At 35.4% G+C, this 19,821-nt stretch overlaps 1 protein-coding gene across 6 annotated transcripts in view; it reads left to right on the forward strand.

Annotated features, from left to right (window-relative positions):
* Window positions 1–19,821, forward strand: part of DMD (dystrophin) — a 1,159,435-nt gene that overhangs the window by 907,910 nt on the left and 231,704 nt on the right. For all 6 annotated transcript variants that reach the window (XM_039714180.1, XM_039714179.1, XM_039714182.1 and 3 more), the window contains one exon: window positions 11,727–11,916. In XM_039714180.1, coding sequence (XP_039570114.1) covers window positions 11,727–11,916 — 190 coding nt within the window. The remainder of the gene's footprint in view (window positions 1–11,726; window positions 11,917–19,821) is intronic.

Raw genomic sequence — 19,821 nt, forward strand, 5'->3', positions numbered from 1 at the left:
TTTAAGATTTCCCCTTGCTGGCTTGTCAGTCATGCTTGAAACCAAGGATAATTCAGTCTGCTATTAAATGCTTAGTCTCTCTTTGGAGGTTACCACCAAACATGGCAAGTTGACAGCAGCAGTGCTTGCCTTTTTTGTGTGGCTGTTGTTTAGCTATGACTGAAATTTCAATCACATGTTTTTATATAAAGTCACAAAGAAATCAATAAATAACGAGTTCCCATTATTCCTGATAAGGATCAGTGGCACAAGAGGCTGATAGTTGTGACTCTTGCTGACCAAGGCAGGGCTTTGGGGAAGTGGCAACACAGAGGGCAGATTGGAAAGCAGTAGAATTAGCAATGTGGTTTTCTTGCATGTCCCAAAATAGGCATGGTGAAAAATCACTGAGGAGAGGTGAGATTCCACTGGTAAATCTTGAGGACAGAGCATTTATGTGAATCTGATACAGGTGCATAAAATGGAAAAGAGTAAGTAAGCAAGGAATTTGTGAAAAGGAAAAGATTATGTTGTTTGTCATCCAATATCAATTAAATTTTGACCAATACCCAAAATTTATATTCCCTGACAAATATAAGAAATATAGAGCACTTCCCAGCTACTAAGCATTACATCTCCTGCAAGCTATAAAAAATATTATCTTCTGCAAATGATAAGAAATAGCTCTTGGAACCCACTCTAGCTGGCATTTCTGCAGGTTCTTCCTTTGTGCAAGATACATAATCAGTTACATATCTGAGATACATCTGCTTAAGCACAGTAGTGCCTTGTGGCAATGCATTATATGGGTCCACTTCATGGTATTATTTTTTCTGTTTAAAATGTGCCATGTATTTCTGAGATTCCATTGGTTTAATTGACACAGTGTATGGTAAAAGCAGAGTTTTATGAAGGGTCTAAAGGGCCAAGCTTGCAATGCCCATTTCCCTCTTTCTGCATTTTATCTTGGTAGTGTTATATGTTTGCTTTTGTCCTTATTTTCTTTAATAGGTTCTTTTTTTCCTTTATTGTGTATGACTTTTTTGTTTTGTAAATTCACATCAAGTTAGAGTCTAATTTAGTGTTGGGATTTTTTAGCTCTAGCTTGTGTTTTCTGTACCCCACAATATGGCTTATATATGATAGATTCAGTTATTTTTTGCCTTAAAATCTGAAAAACTTGATGATGTTTCTTGCCAGTAATGGTAAACTGTTCCAAAATTTCCATGAGTTCCTGGTGCTTGGAGCATGTCTGAGGTTGATGCTTCAGCTACGTTAATGAATTACCAGCAGTGTCAGTTGATGAACAATATACCTTTACTGATTCCAAGAAGTTAGATTTATTTTTGAGGTAGTTTACTTGTAAGTTTCTCAGTGAGGATTTACTCCAAGGGATGGGGGGCAGCTCTTCCAGTGGTTGTCTTCTCTTTTTTTTTCCTGTGGAAACACCAGCAGAATATACTTGTGAAATAAGATGGCATTAAGAAATCATAGTTCAGATCTGCCATTGCTGACCCCCTTGCTTTTTATACTGTGCTGACCCCTTAGAGCTGTGGACATTTGTCACTGTTATTTCTTTTCATGTTGAGGAAGATAAAAGTAGAAGTATGGAATGTATTTATTAAATTTTGCTTTAGATAAATTTGTTTTCCCATCATGTCACTGCTTTTATGTCTGGTGTTATTCTCTTTTCTGCTGGCTGGGACAAGGTACACAGCCCACTCTCAGGAGAGTGAGTTAAAGATGGACATAAATAGTTATTCCTTTCATTTTTACTATCTTTGAGATGCTAATATATACTGGAACCTTCATTAAGCTGTTTGGCTTGATTTAAAATATTGAATTTCTTCAAGGCTACAGCTAGTTCAGGAGCTGTCAGATTATACTGAGCTTAAATATTCCTTGTTGTGTCTGTTGTTTTGAACACATCTATTGAATCTTTCTGCTAACATATTGCTGATGGTTTTTCCCATTTGGAATTATTCAAATTCTTCTGGGTTTGGTTAATCTGAATAATTTTACCATTTTGCTCTTCATACCTTTTTCCTAGTGGTTCATTACTGCACTAAATACTACCTTTTACTACTGCCTTGGAAAAGGCTCCTAATGCTCAGGGTTGAACATTATTTACATTGACCACATTATATACTCTCAATCTCAGTTTTCTTTTATTCAAGAGGTTTCTGCAACAAAACTTTGCTTCCTTAACTTGCTTCCCAAATAACTGCTTGTAAAGAGGTTATGATATACTTTATGGATTTCTGTGCATAAGCTGAAGTAAAGCTGAATCACCAGTTAAACTGATGAATGTATCAGTTATGTGTTCATTTCCCTGACTAAAGTTTGGAAAGTGTTTGAGAAGAGGTAGGCATATGTTAAGGAAAAGAAATGCATCTCCTCAGATGCTGAATAAATTATGTATAATATATAGAGGATACTTGCATGGCAGTGAGTACAAAATGATAGATCTCAAGGCAAATCAAGTATCTTTTTAAAGATAAACACTTGATAACTATTTGAATAATCATTAGGAAGGAAATCACGCACTATTTAAGAGAAAGATTTGGATGACTCTGCCACAGTTGCCTGTGAGCACACAAAGGTTCAGGTATATCCATTTTTGTCTTGTCTCTTCATAACAGAATAGTCAGACTTCCTCACTCCCAGACTCAGAGATTTGGTGTATTTATGTCTCTCTCCACTCTGTTAAATGGTCCAGAATTGTTGTTTGAAGGGTTATGATTTCTCCTACTAAGAATTTTTGTCTTTGACATTCATCCAAAAAAGAATTGAGGTAGAACTATCAGAGAACATCCTGTTCCCTTTGAAGTCAGCTGAAGGTTAGTCATTCATCCTCAGTGGAGTTAGGATTTTCTCTGTAAGGCTTTTGTATCAAACACATGCTGAAGTTCTGTTGAACAGAGAGTGAGTTTAATACCATGTGAATTTGCTGAACTGGGCTCTGGAAATTCACTACTTAATTATTTATTTCTATTTGCATGATCCTGAGGAAGAGAACTAGAGCTGCAGTTTCTTTCCATGTTATTGAATCTGCATAATAATAAATTATTAGTATTTCTCTATATTCTCATATACCTCTGATTATAGTTCCTGATGTTTTACAATCTTTCTGCAGCAGATCTATTTTGATCAGATTATCTCCTTATAGTGGAGAACTTATTCTATATTTCAGTTTTCTATTGGAGTTTGAAACCTCCTGAAGAGTAAAAAATAAATGTATAAGGTATGGAGTGGTTCTTGCAACTAATAATTTTTTTAATTGTATAAACATAAGAGGCAATAGGCAGGCTGCCTTCTTTCCTTCTTATTCAGATGCTGACCAGTTTTTGTTACCAGCTGCTTCTGGCCTGAATTTTACAGATCTGTTTTGTTTTTTTCTGGTTAGTATTTTATGCTTCTTGAAATATGTTGACAGAATACATGTTTTAAAATATATTGAACCAGTCTGATCTGTCAGCATCTTTGTGTAATGTGAGTACTACTTGAGGCCCATGTTTTAGAGAGGAAAAAATAATGTGTGTGTTTATCTAAGTGTTTATTTAATGTTACTTAATATGATGCATGGTACAATAAGAACTGTAAGTGCTGCCAGACATGTTTTCCAGCCTGGGAATTGAGGCTTCTCTCTCTCTTGCATGGTAGCAAATCACTTTTTTTGCTAGGCCATGGAGTTCAGCTCTCAGAGGATGATGCTCCAAATGAAAACTACACTAACAGTTTAATAGTATCCTTTGTGAGCCCTAATTGATTTCATGTAATGCCATCAGTGCATTTCACAGTCTTATTAAATCTAGTTGTTTTTGCACTAAGTAAGCCTAAGAAAACAAGTGCCTTTAGAATATAATTAATTCCATAATCATTTTAAATTATACTTCACTGTCTTAGAAAGCAAAGATTTTATCTTACTAAATTACATCTGAGTAATTAATATGCTGTTTATTAAATGGTATTCTTGACTGTCTTGGAATTTGGAAAGAATGATATGTTTCGGAATGCAAGAAAAAACTTAATTCTACATATTATAGACCATGAAGTATGAAGAAGACAAACAGAACAATAATATTTTTTGCTTCTTTTGTTAGAATAACAGACTAGTTTTGTCTGTTTGGTTTAAGTTTTGATTTTAGTATATCTTCTTTTTCTGACTTCTCACTTTAATAGGAGTAACAGAATTGTTAAATATTATCTTCCCATGTCTTATTGGGGCATTACTTGAATTATACACAGATTAGACTGGAATCTGTTCTGTGGGTTCAGAGAACTGAGGGGAGGGGGGTTCCCAGGTTGTTTGTTCTGTTGGATTTTGTTTTGTTTTTTCCTTTCTTTTTCTTTTCTCTTTTTCTTTTTCTTTTTCTTTTTCTGAGGGCTATTTAGAAAAGCCTCTGGAGTGAATTAATCATAATATAATTCTGTGTCTATAAATAATTTTTAATGATACCTCATATGTCTGTGATTGTTGAGTGTTGTTCAGATCCCCTTCTCATTAACCTGGTAAGTTATGATTTACTCTCTGGAAAATGATTGACTTTAATGAAAATTTATTGGGAGATAAAAAATCGCAAGCAAACATAAACTGTTTTCAATAGCATAAAGGATAACCTGTATTTGATTGTAATTACAAAGGAATCGCCTTATTTTCATTAATGATTGTTCTGTAGCTCACCATGTAAGTGTGATAATCTATGGTTATGATGGTTGGAGAAGATGTACACTTATAATATGTTTTTATATATTTCTAACCTATGCCAAAGCAAGCTGGTGATGGGGGCAAGAAAAGCCAGTTAGAAAACATTCCCTCTAACTCTCTTTTTTATCCCATTAAGAGGTATTTTGGGAATGTAGGAAACCATGAGTGAATAAAGTAGAGACAGAAATTATTTTTTAAAGGGTTGATGAGAATTTTTCCTACAGGATAACACAGATGTCCTTGTGCTGATCTTGTTAGGTGCTTAATTAAAAAGGGGTTGTTTAAACGTCCTGTCCATACATGTGATCTTGCCCCCCAGGAGCTGATATTTCCTTTGTTTTTAGCAACTCTTCTCAGTCTCATAAAAAAATGGTGTAGAATAGATGGAGAGTAATATCCAAGGCTGATCTGAAACTATGGATAAATGTAGGGTTTGGGTTTTTTTGTTTTTTTTTCTCTTTTTATATTCAATATCTGTTGTGCTTTAAAAAGAAATGTATGGGACAAACAGTCTAAATTCAAAAATATGTCTTCAAATTGATTTAGTATCTTTAGTAACAAAGAAAGTTCAGAGGAAAATGCTGTGAGAAGGGTTGATGATTTTTGTTATTTTTATAGAAATCCTGTTTCTTTCAAGAAAGTCTTTGAGAGGTATAAGGCTAAGAAACAAGCCAGCCAATGCACAGTAGCAAAAGAAATTATTTCCTCTCTCTTGCTGCATCCATTTTCCTAAGTACAGAAACACCAGAAACACATTTTCTTGTTTTGAAGAGATTTAAAATACAAAAATTGTTCAGGAAAAAATGATTTGCTCTTGCTTAGTAGAGTGAGTAACTGTTCGTTGAAACATTTCCCCCTTTGTCTTAACAGATTTTTAAGAAAAGACAAACTTTGGACTTATCACTATGATCAGGAGATGGTTTAGAATGTTCTAATTTTCATATCTGAGGAAAGTGTTGTCATTTAGGAAACTGTGATTGCTAGGAAAAGAGCAGGACTTTGTCTCTGTGAAGACATTCTGAGTTCCAATCAGACCATGGGGACATTGAGGGCTTTTGTTCTTCCTTCCTGCAGAAATAAAGAGAATCAGCAGAGAGCTGCCTTTGTGTGTCTCTTTTGGACCAGCTGTTGCACTTAAACTCTCTGTACGCCCAATTAAATCTGGAATTTAAAATTATATCACTGGTTATTCATTTGTTATAAGTATGGATAGTGCAGCCAAGACAGAGATGCCCTTCAGCTTATCTGAAGAAGCCAAGTCAGCTCTCAGGCAGTAGATCAAGTTGAGAAATTAATGGAAGGCAGAGAGAAGCACTGCACTGGCGAGGTTTAACCCCAGCCAGTAACTCAGTACCATCAACCACTTGCTCACTTCCCTACAGCAGGGAGAAGAATTGGAAAGAAAAGCTAAATCTCCTGGGTTTCTCCTCTAGAGAAGCTAAATAAGAACAATTTACTTATTTGGGGGAGGGTTGGAATGACACTGAATAATCTACTAATATTATTATTAATATTAATTGTATCTGTAAGGAGAGGGAGAGAGAATAACAGAACCCAAGAGAAGCAAGTGATGCACAATCCAATTGCTCACCACCTGCTGGCTGATACCCAGCCAGTTCCCAAGCCTGTCTTTAGAGTACAAAATTCTGGACCAGCACACCAAAGCTTTCCTGGCTCCTCACTCAGAATAATGAGAGAATAAGGGCCTGTGGATATATGTCAGCTACATGTGAACACTGATGTCAGGTGGTTTGGATGCTGATGTTGTAGCTCTAGGTTACAATTTGAGGCTTTCTAGCCATTTGCAACAAAATTATTTCAGAGGTAGAGTTGTGAGGAATCTCCAGTACTGCAAGATCTTGGTTAGAACATATTCCAAAAAGCCAGAAAAAATAGTGTCAGTAGGACATAAGTTTGCATATTTAAAGATCACTCCAAAAATTTATATCCACATCTACATTCCAATGATCTACAGCAGAAAAAGCCTAGTACCTCTGTTCAGATGGACAAACTAAAAGGCACTTTCATGTAGAAGTGATACTGCAAAAATCCTGAGTGTCCCTTAGTGTGGTGTTAAGCTAGCTGACATCCAGAGAAACCCAGGAAAGCAGTACTTAAAATGCTGTCTCAGCGTAGTTTTCCCCACTGAATGTTGTAACAGGCATCCCAGAGTTAATCTGAACATGCATCACTTACTGGCATGTATTTATAACTTTAACTGGCACTGTGGAATGTAGTCTTAGGTTCTGAAAGAAAGTTCCTCCAACCAGTAATCCCAAAATTAATGAATATGATTTATTTTGAATTTGCATTTCAAAATTACATCAATAATAGTTATTTTAAGAATTTAATTTTCTTATCTGTGACATCTCTTTGTGTTCCAACTTTATCTAAGGTTAAATTGCTCTCCATCTTTGATAGGTTCTTTATCAGTCCAAGTTAAAGCAGCTGAAGAAGAGCTACCAGTGAGAGCTTAGTTTTATTTAGTAGTAAAAATTAAATACTCCAATAAAACTTTGCAATTGTTCCTTTTTCATATGCGTTGAAGGTATAAACCTTATTATACCCTTTCATAAGGTATAAACCTTATGAAAATGGTGCAAACTTTTTCCAGCATTAACAGGGTGATGCATGTAGTTCAAATTTTCTGTGATACTTGGCTGAATATAGGAAATTAAGGTAACTTTTTAAATTTTATTTTATTTTTTATTGTATGGAACTGCACTGTTAGAAAAGAGAAAATACAATTACAGAGAGAAAACCACATGAACCGTAGAAGTAAAACCATCTCCTGATGCTTTGTCAGCCAGTAGTCCAGGATATTTTATTTTGTATCTCAGAGAGATAACTTTGGATCACTACAGTCTGCAGATGGAAGTGTGATTTAGTGATCTATTGAACACTGAATGATACAGAGTTGCTTTACTTTTATTGCTCTTAAAGAAATACCTGGGGAATAGCAGTGTGTTATTTTGTGCTCTGCACTTACTGTGAGTCCTGTTACCTGAGCATCTCAAAGCATTATTCACACACTGACCCTCACAATGTATCTCATTCTGTGAATAAGCATTGCAATTTGAAATACACAGGTACTCATAAAATGTGAATGATTTTCTCCAAATTACATAGCAAACATTACAGCTGAAGAAAAATCTGATATTCACACTTTCAGAGCCCCCACAAACACTGTATTCCTTGTGTTGTATGAGATTTGGCAGTGCTGAATGAAGTACTCCTGCAATAACTTCAATCACAGAATCACAGAACATTCTGAGATGATAACTTAATTTTGCCCTCTTTTTTCTTCATGAATACTTGTGTACTGTGTACTACTATGTTTAAAAACTATTAGCTTTAAAAGTTCTCAGCATGACAGCAATGTCCTGAAACAGAGGCTGGTAACCTTCCCTTTGTGTGCATTGTTTTAAAGCCCTTAAAAACACCTTCCTGGCAGTATAAATGTTCACACATTGCTTGACTCACTTCCTCTCACATGCCACCATTATTCCCTCAACTCAAAGCCTTCAGCTGACATGTACTTAAAGAGCATCATAACTTCTGTCCTGCACAAAGCTCACACAACAGCTAGAGCTGGTGAGTTCACTGTCACTGATGGTACTAGTTCCTAAAAATCAAATTTACAAGGGTGTTTGGGGACCAGCTTGCCTACTTTTAGACATAAAAAAATTTAAAGCTTTTGTAAAATTAAAAAGTCTAAATGATTTACTGTTGTAGTCAAGAGAAATAGTTTACTCTGACCTTGATCTGGTACAACAGATGTGTGTAGGCAAGGGAGGAAAATCTGAATTCCAGAAATGCTGTGTCTGTGTCTTTTATAGAGGGAGTATAGTTTGCCTGTCTTCTGGGTGTCTAGATGAAAATAAGATTAATCCCACCTTTAATGTTTCTTCCTTGAATAAGAAGCTTTTGGTTATACACTCTGTGATTACTTTTATATCATAGTATAACAGATTAAAACATTATTATCCCATTTATTTATTTTTTTTTTTACTGTTTACACTCACTGTGAAATTAAACATACCTGAATAATGGAGACTAAAGAGAAAGCATCTTTTGGTTTTGTGAAATAATGTCTTGTTAAATATACATATTTCTCCAACCCCTATGATTCTGTGCAATTTAGCATATGCTGGATTTGATGCTCAGTTTTATTCTTCATGTTTAGACCACCTTTTTCTATTCTATCTTCATACTTTTGTAGTGAGAAAGACACATAGAGTGAAGTTTATTGACATGCTGCAGAACAGTCAATGTAACTGAATGTTTACTGCATGTTAACTGTACCAAAATTTGAAATGCAGCGACTATGTAGTTGCATAGTAACTAAATAGGTAGTAATATGTACTACATATTTTCTGGTGGAATTATGTTATTAGTATGCTTATAAAGAAACACATTTCTGTAGACTGAAATAATTATGAGTCATAAGATTTCTGTTCATCATAGAAGTGCCAGAAGATTCTTCATGATAAAAACTTCATTATTTGCTCAGATCAATAAAATGCTGTATTTCTTTCTTGAAGTCCAAGAGTTTCTCTAAAACACTAATTCTGACCTTGAGTAATCCTCCAAATTGCTCTCCCTTTGAATATTTTTCATATCTGTGCTTGTGTTTTGTTTTGTTTTGTTTTTATCTCACTGTGTATTTGCAGAATGTTGTTATTTTTAGAGTATTGCTATGTATTTATATGAATCCAGGTGTACAGTAGTTAAAAATGTGCCTTTCATATTATGAAGGAAGTGCATGAGAAAAAAGTGTTTTATGTGATTCTGCAAAGGCTATTAACTACCATGCTGCACACTGCAGATTGAATTAGAATAATGCTATAAAGCATATCCTAAAATTGTGCTCTGAAGAACTGGAAAAAAATATATTTAGTTCATGAAATTGTATTCCATTTCCAAGTTGTGTTGAATAAATGTAATGCTGGTTTTGAGCTAAAAGTGGTAAATAGGTCAATACAGACTTTTCCAGGTAAAAGATTTTCTGTGTCTTATTATCTTTTAATGTATATTGCTAGTATCTTTAGGTGTCATTTCTAAGTAATTAATCCTTAGTTCAAAAAAAACAACAACAAATTCTTTCACTGCAGTTATTTTAAATTAGAAGTGTAGCCTGACCACAAGCCATGTTTATGCCCACGCAGAATAAAGCTGGGAAAGAGATCATGTTCACTATCCTGCAGCTGAGTGTTTCCCACTGACAGCCCCCTGGGGACACATTCTAACACAACCTAAGCAGTGCCATGATGTGGAGAGTGCTTGCATGTGGCAACAGGTGCAACTGAGGTGAAAATCCTCATTTTTAAGCTTTAAAAAAACCCTGATGGATGAGATTGTAGCGAGGCATTCAGTAGCTTTCTCAGTTTTTGAATGAAAAATAAGTCCTTTTTTAACAAAATTATTGGAAAAAGCAAATAAGATGTCAAAGGATTAAAAATTTAATAGAAATATGACAGTTCTTGTGACATTAGTCACTCAGGAAGGATATCTTTTCTCTTGTAGTGGTTGTCCTTGCCTATACTCTGACTGACTTTTTCTGTTCATACTATCCTCTGCTGCAATTATTAACTATATGCTTGTCAAAAAACTTGTTAAGTCAGTGCTACTTGGCAAAACCTGTAGTAGTAGTAGTTTCTTTGGTTTTGGTTGTTTTTTTTTTTTTTCTTTTCTCACTTCCAGTTTACTTGGCAAAAGCTGTTGTAGCAGTTTTTTTTTGTTTTGTTTTTTGTTGTGTTTTTTGTTTGGTTGGTTGGTTGTTTTTTTTTTTTCTTTTCTCACTTCCAGTATTGAACTGGGGTTAAAGGGGATATCATCACTTACCAATGAGTACAACCCCTTCATGACAGGAAACAGGATTAGAAAGAGAGATCAGCACTTGGAAATTTTATTTCCACCTCTGATTAATTACAGCTTGAGAAGTTATGTCTGCTAGAATCTAGTATCCCAGTCTCTCCCTAAGTAACTAGGCAGGAAATCTATTGAGGTATGTGAAGATCACCACAGATGTGTAGACTTAACATAGGTGTACATCAACGTGCATTCATTCCACTTGAAGCAATGCACATTACCAAATGACCTTACTAAGTATTTTCAGATCTTAAAAAATTATTTTGGTATCATGTTGGTTTAAACAAATATAACGGTATCATGTTGGTTTAAACAAATATGCCTGTAATACAATAGGTATGTAACCTTGACAGATTTGTGCTAATAATAATGTCATACTTAGCTGTTCCTCTTTCTAAATCCATATTTTGCTCAAGTTCAAAGTAAAAATGTCAATGAATACATGACACCTACATTGCACATGAATGTTGATATAACACAGATCTGCTTTAATGGTTTTTACAACACCAGAGTTGCTGAAATCTTTAGTGTTCTTTCCTAATCTGAGTTAGACCTTCCCCAAGGATAAGATAGCCTTTGTCATTAAAAATTGTATTTTATCCTGAAACTGGTAGAGATCATCCTTGTAATTTAGCACATTCAAATTAAAAATAAAATAATAATACATTTTAAAAAATCACAAAGTCCACCACAACCTTCAGTGTTACAAGGGTTTAAGGTGCTGAACACAATCTCCAAATGTTTCAAGTAGTGCAAATTAATCATTGAATTTATCATATCATGCAGTGGTCAGGAACTATTTTGTGATTTCTAGAAATCAACAAGAATTTACACTGTTGAGTAAAAAAATAGTCTTTTATTAAAACAAAATCAGGGAATTACTTCTGATTTTCCATTGTGCATATTTTTGGCATAGTACTTTGAAAGAAGTGCTTTTGCTTAATTTTGTGTCAGACTTATTCCACTTACTACTTCTCATGTGAAAACATAGAAAAAAAGAACTCTACCTGCCAAACATACAGTACAAGTTCTGTAGCTAATGTATCAGCAAAGTTACCTTGACTGGTACATGAAAAATATTTTGTGTGTCTTTTTTATATTTTGATTTAAAGATGAAGGTTTGTTTTCTTCCAAAGAGCCCTGTATTTGATTATTTGTACTTGTGCAGGGTTTGTGAACGTGAAGCAGCTCTGGAATCAGCCCTAAGAATGTTGCAGCAATTCTACCTGGATCTTGAAAAGTTCCTTGCTTGGCTTACAGAAGCTGAAACAACTGCAAATGTCCTGCAGGATGCTACACACAAAGAAAAGACACTAGAGGATGCCAAAATGGTTCGGGACCTCATGAAACAGTGGCAGGTAAGCCAAGCACTTTGGTATAGAGGCATTTGACAAACATGAGAGTTTATCAAGCATATCTAATATTTATAGAAGTTATATAATTTGCATCAAGTTTATTCTTTGTAGCTTAACTGAATTAGTATTTCTCCATTACTTTCAAATACATTCAGAAATGGTAATTTGGGAGTCTATTGTCAACACGCTCCATTGCGGTAATAAAAAGAGATAACGATGCAAATTTTCATGGTAAATGCCTGGACAGTTCTCATACAGTTATTTTCCTCTGGGGGAAAAAAAAATCTTAAAGAAAGATAATATTGTATTTATTGTTCCAGAGAATCCTGAGGAGAAAGAAAATTAATTAGTTGAGATGGAGCTGTTGAACTATGTTGTTATACTTCCATTGCGTTTTCTTCACTACAGTTATTGAGAGGAATACAGATATGTCTGCTTGAGGTCTTAAATTTTTTGAATATGAGGTTGATTGGATGTTTGGAAGGCAGGACCCTTTATTCCAGTATTGATAGAATCATATAATAGTTTAGGTTGAAGGGGACCTGTAAGATCATCAAGTCAACCATTAACCCAGAACTGCCACAGCCATCACTGAACCGTGTCCTCAAGTGCCACATCTACACATCTTTTAGTAGCTCCAGGGATGCTGACTCAGCCCCTGCCCTGGGCAGCCTCTTTTAAAACTCAGTGACCTTTTCAGTGAAGAAATTTCTTGTATTCATTCATACTGCATTATTTTGATTTTGACAGGAAGTTCAAAACTGGAGATTTAAGGCCCTGGATAATCTATGCCTTAGTTTATTTAATGATGAAAAACATACTGTGAAAAATTTAGCTATAAGCGTTTAAAAAAAAAAGTTAATTTATATAGTAGTTCAAGAATTCTTAGCTGCAAAATAAATTCATTTATTGTGATGGACAATATTTGCAGTAGTCATAACCCAGTGCTCTGTATCAAGTCTTTATTGTGAAAGCTTTTTGTTCAAACAGGTACATTTTCCTGATAGTGGTGAAAATATTGTTAATCTATATGGTAAAAATAGGTAATGGAACACAATTTTATCAATAGAACAAATTTATGATGCCAGCTCAATGATCAGGAAAGAGAGTATAGCTTTTCATTCTGTTTCTCAGGTATTTCTGCATTGATTCTTTCAGGCTTCACACCCTACTTGTGGGAGTTCTCTCTCACAATTCACTTTGATGTATAAAGATGAAAAGCAAGAACATGACATAAATGTGTAGTTTGCACACAGTTTATGCATATAAATGATTCAGAGAAAAAGGAGCTTTACTACGTCACAAAAGTCTCTGAAATATGTATTTACATTCTTTGTGGAAAGGGGTTATTGCTCACTAATGCATACAATCAGCCACATAAAGCATAAATAGTGATAAGCCTTTCTCTTAACTCTGTATTGTGGGTCAGAAATATACTTACCCTACATAACACACCAGGCAATGACTGAGAATCAGTATATTCCAAGAAACTCACTAAGTAAATTGTACATGTATCAAAACAGACATATTCAAATACAGTCCATGTCCTCAATATGGTTTGCCATCATCCAATATGTGTAGTAAAACTGCAAGCCCTGCCCCAGCATAGAAAAAATCCTAAATTCTTTCCATCAGAATTAGAATTTTCCAACTTACATTTTTTTCCCACAAGATATCTTCTTTTCTTTTTTTTTTTTTTCACTCACCAACCAGGCAAAATTCAGATCCTAGGAGGTAAAATAAAATGGTGCTTCCTAATTAAATACCTGTGTCTCATGAGTCTTTGGAAAGAAACTTTGACTCCCTGAGTTTATTAGAATGCATAAAAGTTATGGTCAAATATAACAAATGGATTTAGATCCACAGTCTCTGTCTTGCTCTTTACTCAGTTCCATAGAATTGGATAATGTGAAAATAATCACTAGGACTCTTGAAATGCTCCAATTCTGTTTTAATCTGATATTTTCAACCACTAGGTGTAGACCAGTATTTTGATAGATAATCTTCTGCACAAATAGTGAAAAACCTTAGTTTCCAAGTTCAGTAGGAGCTTTGTATCCTTGTCATCTGTAGTGACAAGGATCTCTTTTATTGTTCCATTGGCTTCATGCTTTACACTTTCCAACTTTATCTTATTCATTTAAACAATTAGGAAAATAATGACTTGCTGTACATAAACTTTTTATATAGCAGCAGTTGCTTGTCTAGGAAAATATCACATTTTAGGCATTTGTTTTCCTTTTCATGTTCAGAAACCATTAACTCAATTGTCACTAATAAAGATTAATCTTTCCTTAGTAGTTAGCAGTTCATTCAGTAGCAGAAGGAGAAAGGTGAGACTTATATAACTGCACATTCTAATTACCCAATGATGTAATTATATTAAAATGTTGCATTATAAACACCCTGTTTGTTTGTACAAGCATGTATTTGCATGCATCATTTGTCTGAACTGACAGCAATGTAATAGTTGAGGTGATTCACACAGTTAGAATACTTTCTGGAGAATTTGCAAGGATACAAACCCGCTACTCCAAGGAGTTGTGTAATTATGTGCTTCTTTTTTTTTCTAGTTGAAATACATCATGTGTTCTCATGAGGCCTGGTTTGTTAAGCAACCATATGAAGGAGATGAAAATTAATTTCTGCTTTCATACTTCTAGTGATACAAACTCTCAGTCAGCTGTGTTAATTATAATCGTGGGTCAGTTTACATGACACCAGGCCTGCTGGTGACAGATGGAGTACATCTCTCCCAAACGGGAAAAGGATTTTTGCCCAGGAGTTATCAGGGTTTAGGGAAGAGTAAACTGCGTTTGAACGGAGAAAGAGATAAAACCAAGCTCACTGGAGATAAGCCTGGGGACAGCATGTTTGGGGGATGGTGTGCTAGTGAAGTCCTTTGGTCTCATAGGTGGAGGTAAGGGCTGGAGATCCTTGTGGCTGCAAAGATACAAGAGTTATTGATGAGTCAGATACCATGGAATCACCTGAGAACGGCTGTACAGGAATTAGGGGTTTTCCTTGCAGAAAGGTGGGGGGATCCATAGCTCAACATCTACCTGCACCAGTGCACACAGCAGGGACAACCAACAGGAGGAGCTGGAGCCCATTGGGCAGCTGGAAAACCATGTCACAGTTGCCATCACAGAGATATGGATGACTTGCAGGCCTGGAGTGTGCCTGGATAGGTATAAATTCCTTAGGAGTGATAGGCAAGGAAGGAGAGGTGTTCTGAGAGCCCTGTATGGAAGGGAGTGTTTTGACTGTCTAGAGCTTGATGCTGGTGCCACTCAACAGAGTTGAGTGGTTTTGGTTAAATCTGGATAGGTATAAATTCCTTAGAAGGGATAGGCAATGAAGGAGAGGTGTTCTGTAAGGACAGCCCTGTATGGAAGGGAGTGTTTTAACTGTGTAGAGCTTGATGCTGGTGCCACTCAACAGAGTTGAGTGGTTTTGGTTAAAAATCAAGGGAAGTCCAGCAAGGCAGATATTTTGGTGGGAGTCTGTTATAGACCTCCCACCAGGATGAAGAAAAGGTTTAAATATTCCATAAGCAAATGTGTGAAGTCTCATGGTCACTAGTCCTCTTTCTCTTATGGAACTTCAAGTTACCAGATGTCCTCTGGAAATGCAGAAACACAGCAGAGAAGAAGCAGTCTAGGAGGTTCCTGGATTATGTGGAAGAGAACTTCCACAGCATTCTCCTTGAGAAACCATCTGCTCATGGCTTGGGTGGGTGTGCTCTTTGCTGGGTAAAAACAGTCTGTGGGACTGGGCCCAGGGAGTGTTGGGGAGTGGAGTCACATCCAGCTGGGGACAGACACCAGGGATGTTCCCGGGGCTCCTCCTTGGGGCCAGTCCTGTTTTATGAGGAGTGACTGAGGGAGCTGGGGGTGTTTAGCTTGGAGGAAAGGAGGCTCAGGCTTTCAGCTGATAGGAGGTTTTAGCGAGATGGGAGCTGGTCTCTTCTCCTAAGAGGAAATGGCCTCAGCTGTGCCTGGGCATGTTTAGATTAGGTATTAGGAAAAACTTTCTCAAAGAAAAAGTTGTCAAATGTTGGAACAAGCACTGGCTTCCCAGGGAAGTAGTTGAGTCACAATTCCTTGATCCCATGTCACTTAGGGATGTGGTTTAGTGGTGAAATTGGTGGTGTTAGGTGAATGGTTGGACTTGATTATTTTTGAAGTTTTTCCAACCTTAAGAATGTTACGATTGTATGAAGTACTTTTCAGGTCTGTGTTTTTAGCAATAATTGTATGTGACATTTTATGCAGCTTATGTATTATTAGAGAGAATTTTGAAGCTAGTGTGGATTTATCCTGTTACTTTATGAATGCAATCAGTTAATATTAGGCCTGTAGATGAACATAATCACATTTTTTGCACTGAAATCAGACCAAGAATACTGCATGTGACACCTAGGTAAACATAACTGGAGAATGCTTTCGTACTATATACACAGCTTAAAAAATGTTTCTGAAATAATCTATGATGACTGACAAATTATTGGTAGTATAGACCTGACTAAAAGTATGTCAGAATATGATAAATGAAGCAAGGTTAATACTTCAGCATGAAATACATAGCAGATTTATTTTTATTGCCACCTTCATGCTCACTTAGCCTATAACCTAAGTAGTTTTCCATTAGAGTCAGGATTTCTGCTGCTCATAATATGAAAAATATGCAGTGCCTCAAGTTATGCTTCAGAATATACAGTATGGACAGTACCCTTATTTTCTCATAGTGGTCTTTTTACCTAAAAACATCAGCTAAGGGGCATGAACAGCAAACAAGGCACTCTTGTCTCTTCTATTCCTGTCAATTCTTCAAAGGTGCTCACTTGTTTTTAAGGAGTCCAGGCAACTGGTTTTTTACAGTAGTAAAAAGCTGAGGTAGATGCATATTCCTGACACTTCTCAATTTATCAGGATAGGTTCTTAGAGAGATAAAACATTGCTTCCAAATTTATTTGAAATAAAATTTATATATTATTCTCCAACACAGTTCATTTTGTGAATGATCTATAGATTAGACGATAAATCTCTGTAACATAGAAAAGAGAATGCATCTGTAATATTCTTGCTCATTTTACTTGAATTTACTAAAAAAATATTAATTTATTTTCAAGTACTTCCATTCTCTGTTCTGAGGCACTTTGTCATTCTCCATTCTGAAACACTTTTTCAGTCGCTTCTGCTTATAATTGTTCCCTGAAAACTTTTTTGAAAATAATGTATAATCTTCTTTCCTTACCTGTTTTTTTTTTGTTTGTTTGTTTGTTTTTTTTAATTTAATTCTCCATTTTTGGCTTTTATACTAACTTGTTGCCAATTCTAAAATAAAATCTGTTCTACAGTACCTAGAGTAGAATAGCAACTGTCAGTACCATGTTATTCCACTGAGTAATAGAAGAGAAATTCAAAAATCTTGAGTGTTAAAACAAGTGCTTTTACAACCTAATCTGAGAAAGGGCTAGATAGCATCTCAGAGTGAATTTTTTCCTCAGAGTGGAATTTTTAAAAATATTATTTTGAAAACACATGGTCACAAATTTTTCAGTGTTGCAATTAGCAATCACAAGGAAGGGATTCATGTTCCTTTGTTGTTAACAGCAAGTGTCACATACTGAATACTTTCACAGGAGATTCAGGTGCTGATTCTCAGCAGGGATAATGATAATACAACTGCTCTTCTTAGCTGGATATCAAAGAGAAGTGGTCAGAAATCAGCAATAAACCAGATAGGTAGATGCCACTACTTTTTTTTCATGTATTTTGTTTCAGTTTGTTTAGTCTGGATGGTCTGTATCATAAAACCAGAAATGTATTGCTGTTGCAAGTTGCCTATGAGTTGATGCATTGATGTGTATTCTGCTTCTTTCCTCCCTGTTTCTCAACTTAAAAGAAATCATCAGCACAAATCTTCTTTTGGAAGGTAAAAGGCTTGTTTTATCAAGATATCTAGTTCTCTGGTACTAGAATGGGAATAAATAACATAAAATTATTTTAATAACATAAATTTCTCATTTGCATATGTTGTCATAATCATGGTAGAAGAAAAATCCCACTTTTCAAATGTGCTAAATAACCTGGTATATTCTCACTTTTTTGATTTATGTATTTCCTCTGTAAAAGCTTATTGAGCTCACCAGAGGAATGTTCCTAATTTTTCATTTGTAGATCAGCATCCAATCCCTACCAGCTTTAAATACAGGGTTTCAAACACAGATTAGATGGGAAAAGCTTTTGTAGCATGGAGTGTGAGGTTCTGTTGTGTTGAGTAAGATTATTAGAGGAGAGCATGGAAAAATTCCAAGTAGAAATGTAATTGAAGGAATAAAATGGTTTGCTATTATTCTGAGCAAGCTCCAATTCCTGCATTTTCTCCTAACCTTATTGTTTCTGCAGGATGCCCCATCACTCTTTGTGTAGGCTTTTCTAAACTAGGCTCTCCCACATCCAAAGAAGGGATGGATGGACTTTCTCATAATGTTTGGAAGGATATGTCCTATTTCTCTGTAGCCCATCAGTTTGGAGTGGCAGGAATTAGACCGAGTGGTTACCAGAACTTTGAAGACTTCTGCCATTCCATCTTCCCATGACCATCAGTATTTACTAGTGCAGTCTAATCTGCCATTTAATTCTTCTATTCACTTTGTATTGCTTATAGGACATTTATTTGAAAATTGAATAATCAGTAAAAACTAGGCAAAAACCCAGTGGTAGCCTTTCATATATTCTGATGATGGGTTTAAAAGGGTATCTGTACCTTATGCAATTAAGCTTCTTACCAAACTGTTCAATACACTTGATTAAAGAGCACATAATTTTTCATTTGTGAGACCAAATGTGTATTTTCCCAATGCAAGCAAAAAGAAAAAATAATTGCATTGTGATTATTAACATGTTAATGTAAAAGGGATAAATTGTACAGTGCATAACTGAGGAAAAGTATTAATTTTGGCTTAGGGCAGATACCTCCCTGAATATGTAAGAAGTCAATGACCTACAAGGAATACAAATAAGGAATAAAATAAAAGTACAAATCATTTCCAGAGAAAAGTTATACCAGCTTTGTGAAAGGTTTTTAGATAGGACTGAGAAAAATAGCTGTCTTCAGAGAAGTGCCTCCAAATTTCCCTTTTTATGAGTATATAGCTGTCATGTCACAGGTTTTCTGGATGTGAATTTACACTTTTTCACAATACTAGCTGTTCTGTATATGCACTGTGCAGCAGTTGTTTACTGTAGCAACTCCCACTATCTACTTTTTACAATGTTTGGCAAAAGTAACTTTTCTGCACCAAGTGTCCCATTTCATTTTCTGTCAGAAGTTTACACTTTCTTTCTTTCAACTGCTGACAAGAATTTGAATCTCTTATGTCAGCATGAAGTTCCACATGTTCATTTCTCCTTGCATGTCACATTTTTCATTTGAGTCATTTATTTTCATTGGATTCCATTTCATTTTGTAGGTTTTCTGTCTTGAGTGGATGATTTCATTTTATTGATGTTCACCACATAAACTGCCATGTGTCTCACTTATGAATCCAAAGACTATTTCTTTGGCTATTAGTACAGAATTATTATGTCAGCCTGTTTTGCAGTGATTCCAGTGGGTTCATCACCTGTTATCACTGATAACTTTAGCAACTTTCTGGATGGGGACATTTGTCCTTCATTGTGGCAGTGCTGTATTAAATGGTTAGGAGATTGTAAACTGGTGTTCGGGATTTTCCATTTGGTTAAAATTCATGTTTGAGAATTCAGAAAATCCAACATTAAGTTATAGTTGCTTGTCATAGTTTTACTGTATTTTGTCTCAGTTAACATGACTAGATTTGGGCTTAACATCTCTGAAACCATTATAATTTCATTTGCAGAGTTCAAATAATGTAATGAA

The sequence above is a fragment of the Passer montanus genome, unplaced genomic scaffold (genome assembly GCF_014805655.1).
Source record: "Passer montanus isolate IOZ18808 unplaced genomic scaffold, ASM1480565v1 scaffold3, whole genome shotgun sequence".
Lineage (NCBI taxonomy): Eukaryota > Metazoa > Chordata > Aves > Passeriformes > Passeridae > Passer > Passer montanus.